This window comes from Chanos chanos, chromosome 1 (genome assembly GCF_902362185.1).
Source record: "Chanos chanos chromosome 1, fChaCha1.1, whole genome shotgun sequence".
NCBI classification, from domain to species: Eukaryota; Metazoa; Chordata; class Actinopteri; order Gonorynchiformes; family Chanidae; genus Chanos; species Chanos chanos.
In genome coordinates this window covers 39,719,074-39,723,843 of record NC_044495.1, presented here as the reverse complement: position 1 = coordinate 39,723,843, position 4,770 = coordinate 39,719,074, and the positions used below count along the sequence as shown (strand labels likewise).

General features: G+C 39.7%; 1 protein-coding gene across 1 annotated transcript; it reads right to left on the bottom strand.

Moving 5' to 3' along the window:
* Positions 1–435: 435 nt before the first annotated feature.
* Positions 436–4,022, bottom strand: tigara (TP53 induced glycolysis regulatory phosphatase a). Its single transcript, XM_030789428.1, has 6 exons — positions 3,991–4,022; positions 3,281–3,318; positions 2,956–3,077; positions 2,472–2,549; positions 2,160–2,270; positions 436–831 (listed from the first exon to the last, which is right to left on the bottom strand). Exons 1-6 carry the CDS (start codon positions 4,020–4,022, stop codon positions 436–438), a joined length of 777 nt encoding a protein of 258 aa, XP_030645288.1.
* Positions 4,023–4,770: the final 748 nt, after the last annotated feature.

The window sequence follows — 4,770 nt, the reverse complement described above, 5'->3', positions numbered from 1 at the left end:
TTATTTACTTTGTAAAAAACAAAAAAAGAAGTGGATGAAAAGCCTCATAAAAGGGTGAGTTATTGTTCTTTCTTTCTTTTTTTTTTTTTTTGAAATACAAGTATGTCATGTTTGTCATATCACAGAACATCACAGAAATGTTTTAGATTACTCAAATCAGAAACTGTTTCAGTAAAAAGTTCTTTGTAGTTTAACACTGTAGTGATTATACACAGGTGCTGTCTAAGGATTCTAAACTAGCTGATTGTTAGTGGACTTTTCTTTCTCTGTGGAACCGGGTGAAACACTTCTCTCCCAGGGGAACAAAAGGTACATTACTGTAGGATGATGAAATCTCGTGATATGACTCAAATTATCTTGGCCCTGCCATGTTCCTTTCCCTTTTCTTCTCTATCCTCTCTCTTTCTCTCTCTTTAAAATGTCTTTGATTTTGTTTTACCTCTCCACACAGTTCAAGTGATCTTTCCTGTTTATAAAGACACATCTAATAGCAGACAGAGGATGGTTTTCCTCACTGCAACTCAAAGTGACAATAAAGCGACACATTCCTGTGTTTGGACAGGCGGAGAACACGTGAGTCATGTCTGAACCCTGAGGCAGAGAACAGTGAAGATCCTCCACAAAGTATCGCACAGCAACACGCATGTAGGCTCCGTGTCCAACCACCAGGGCATGGGCCGGAATGTTCTGGACCCCGTCATCCGGATCCCCCTCAGGCAGTTCATCTGCGTCGGGCGCAGCCGCGCCGCTGTCTGGTTGAGCTTTGCCCCTGTGGTCATCCAGGATGCGTCTGAACATGTCCTTAAGGAATTGTCCGATCCGTAGTTTCACCTGGTGTCAGAAACATGACACAGTTAGTCAGAGGATGTGTCTGAGCATGTCCTTAAGGAATTGTCCAAGCTGTAGTTTCGACCGGTGTCAGAAACGTGACATAGTTAGTCAGAAGACCGTGTCACCCATATACACATTACGCCCACACACAGGATAACACCAGTTCCATCTAGAGTGAGTGACTCAGTGAAAAAAAGTCTACAGGAGCTGAAAATGCACTTGTAGCTGTAACAAGAACATATGTGAGGTTCTGACATGATTCTATCATGTGTGTAAGCCTGTCAAGGCAACAATTAGGTTATATGCTAAAGAGTTCCATATCTGCCCAATTTTTTGGGGTGAGGAGGCTTATAACATTTACAATTTAACGAAGTTACATTTTTTAAAATCATATATTTCAAGTCATGTATTTTTATGTAATCTACTCAGAGCAGCAAATTTTAATAGATCAAATAATACCGTTAGAACTTTCTCCCTGAGCTGTTTTGTTAGCGCTATTGTGTGCAGTGTCAGCTCCAGGGTTTTGGCGGCCCTTAATGAGAGTGTATGCTTGGCTCCACAGGTCTTCAAAAACACACACTCATAGTTTAGTGGATGAACAGACCTGCTGACTCACAGCAGTTTTCAGGTAATAAACCTTACACAGTTCCTTCACACTCTGACTGAGACGAAACCATATCTGATGCTTTTGTAACTTAAAAAAAATCCTCCTCTTCATTACTCATTATTTGGAAGACTAATGACATGAGTAGAGGATAAAGTGAAACTCTGAAGCAACATGTATTTTTAATTTACATATTAATATTAAAAAATGAACCTGAATAGAAATAAAAACATTTTTTCTTTACAGTGAAATTATCAGTCGACAGACTTATTCAACAGAGAGTTATTAAAAATAACTGACACATAGAAAGTGTTGTGCTGTTGGACAGATACGCACTGCCCATACTCTACAGTGGTTGATCAAGTAAAGCATTCCTGTCAAGAGTGGGAGACGATACTGCAATGCAGCCAATACACATGGTCCTGTTATAAAACAATTTAGGCCTGCAGTAAAACCAAGTTTCCTTCATGTGCAAGGTGAAACATTTTATCATGTTCCCTTCAGGCACACCCTTACAGCAAAGAGAGAGAGAGAGAGAAAGAGAGAGAGAGAGAGAGGGAGAACACTTGAATTATGTGGCTGCATGATGGAGGTATAACCCTAAATGACTGCATGGCCAAGAGCCAGCTCTGATTATGCACTTCTGTTAATTAGACTGTTAATTAAAACACCCCTGTTATGAAACAGGGAGGGAGGCAGTTAATGGCAGGGGAGACTAGTTCACCTGCTCCATTGTTTCTCCCTCTGGGGGGGTGAACTCCAGCATTGACTGTCCTGCTGCTTTGGCCATGGTCCTCATGTCCTCCATCCGCCCCCCTTCTGCAATCCCAAAACTCTGAAATGTCACAAATCGGCTCTCTCAAATGTCTATAGTACCATAACTTGGGAAGAATTTTGAAGCTAAATCATTCACAAACTGTACTTAGCAAGCAATGGGGAAAGTTATTATAACATTTTTTATTATCATGAATGTTATTAATAAAACATTATCAAACTTTTTTTTGACCAAAAATGAAAAGCCAAGATGGAGACTTACCCGTTCTTTCAGCGCTGGGTTAATATCCATACTTATGCCACAGCAGGTCCTGTTATTCTTTAAAATGATTTCAGCCGTCTTTCACATAGAGAGGACACATGAATAACTTTCAGAAGCAGTTTTAGTTTTTCATTTGGCTGTCAGTCATTTTGGCTGCCAGTCAGAGTGCATTTAATTATAAATTTATACTACAATTTCAAAACGATAATAAACTGTGTACTAATGTTGAGCGCGTAGCTAAGATAAAGAGCGATAACTCCATTTAGTGTGACAAAGAATTGCATTTAATTATACTGGAAAATGTGTCGACTTCTGTGCTTATAACAGTTAATATTATAAACATTGTTTATCTTAACAGAAAACAGAACTGCCCTGGCAGACAGAGCAAAATATTGTAATTTGGACTGAATGGAAGTTATGTGGATAAAGACTGCCCCCTACTTGTAGTATAGAAGTAGTAACTCTCTGATTTCATCTGACTCACCTGTTTGGCCCGGTTCATATCACTGACAAATACGTTGGTAAATTTTACGTCTTTGAGGTATTGTCCTGCGGCTTCAGCTTGGCGCATCCCCGTCTCAGACAGTGGAGAGTCTATTGACTGCCCTTGAAAAACAAAACGTTTACATTTTTTAAGAAATAACTTAAAACTTCTCAGCTCATTTGATCATCTGTCGATAAGTTTCAGACACAAATAGGAATTGTTTGTGAATCGGCTCCAAGGTTATGCAAATGATCAATGCAGGACTGATTTAAATGTAGCTATGGCAACGGACGACTGGTACAGTTCTACAGCATTTCAACTGTACCTTGTAGTAGTCCATCCTTGTTGTAGACGGTCTCCCCACTGTTAAACCAAGACAATATAAGATGAATTGGAGAATGAAATATCTAAATGCAGATGAAAGTTTAGGCTGAAAGTCTTAAGCTAACTCTGGTGGGCTACAGTGGATCAAATTGTACATACACTGTACATGGTCTCCTACAAATAAATAAAGAATTAGGCCTTCTATTGCTAATTTATTTAATCTTCGCCACGGAATGGACTAGTAATTTAGTAGATTTCAAATGAATCGACACAAATCATAAAACAAACACTACAACAATGAACGTTGTTCTAAAAACACAAGTTAGGCGCTATTTGCATTTTTATAAACGCTTCATTTTTATAAATGCTTCCTGACCGTATGGGGCCACTGACGATTTAGAGTAACTGGTTTCCTTTTGACCTTTAAGTGAGTCAGACACCTCAGACATGCAACCCGACCCTCTACTGCCGGCGCAGCCACAGTACCAAGGCATGCAACTAGATTCAGTGTGTTTAAATGTCTCTGTTTTTCATCTTTCAACCAGCTGTTGGGAAAACAAACAAACAAACAAAAAACAGAACAGTCCAAAGACACATTTGTAAAAGCACCACTTAAACGCCTCTTCAAAGTCAGAGCCGTCCAATGGAAACTTCACGTATCCAGTACAACCACGAGAGATGCTAGATCGCCAAAACGAGTTAACCACTTACTGTCGGATTATTGTTAAACCAAATGAGAGCATTGTCCTCTTTACTGCGTAATGGATGACGTTCAGCAATATTGTATAAAACAGTTTAAGACACAAGATAGTCCAACCGGTATTTTTGAAGCGTGACTACGTAGTGACGACAGTGCGCTGTCAGATATAACTGGCCACACGTCCTTTTGCTCAGTGAGATGAGACCGGTTCACTGACGAATGAGCGCAGTAGTCAGGCAGGTTTGCATTTGAGACTGAACTCGCCTGCGGTGGGGGGTGTTAAAGAATGTTTTTCCCTTTTCTTTTCTCTTCTTTTCTCTTCTTTTCTTTTCTTTTCTTTTCTTTTCATTCCCAGCTAATTCGACCAACGGAGCCTCTGGTAGTTCAAGGTAAATGGTGGTTCAGTTCCCATAGAAAGAATTCAACTGAATTTTATCACCAGAATATCTTATGCACTGAAATGAAATTTTACTGCCAGCATTTTACAACCAATACGAGGTCCATTTATTTTGTTCTCATGTGAGAAAACTATGATAAATGAGAAATACTTGTCTGATACTAAAAGCTGCTTTGATGGTGCTGAATTGGATGGGGTGCTTCAGTAAAAAGGCGACTCTTGCCACAAATTCCCAGTGGAATTCGAGTTTTAAATTCAGCTGGGCCAAATCCAGACGAGGATCCTCACATTATTTGTTTGTTTGTTTGTTTGTTTGTAGGGATGAATGGAGGTGATTGCATCTAGCTCCACTCGTTCAGTCTCTGGTACTGAAAAGCATTTCCCAGCCATGCTT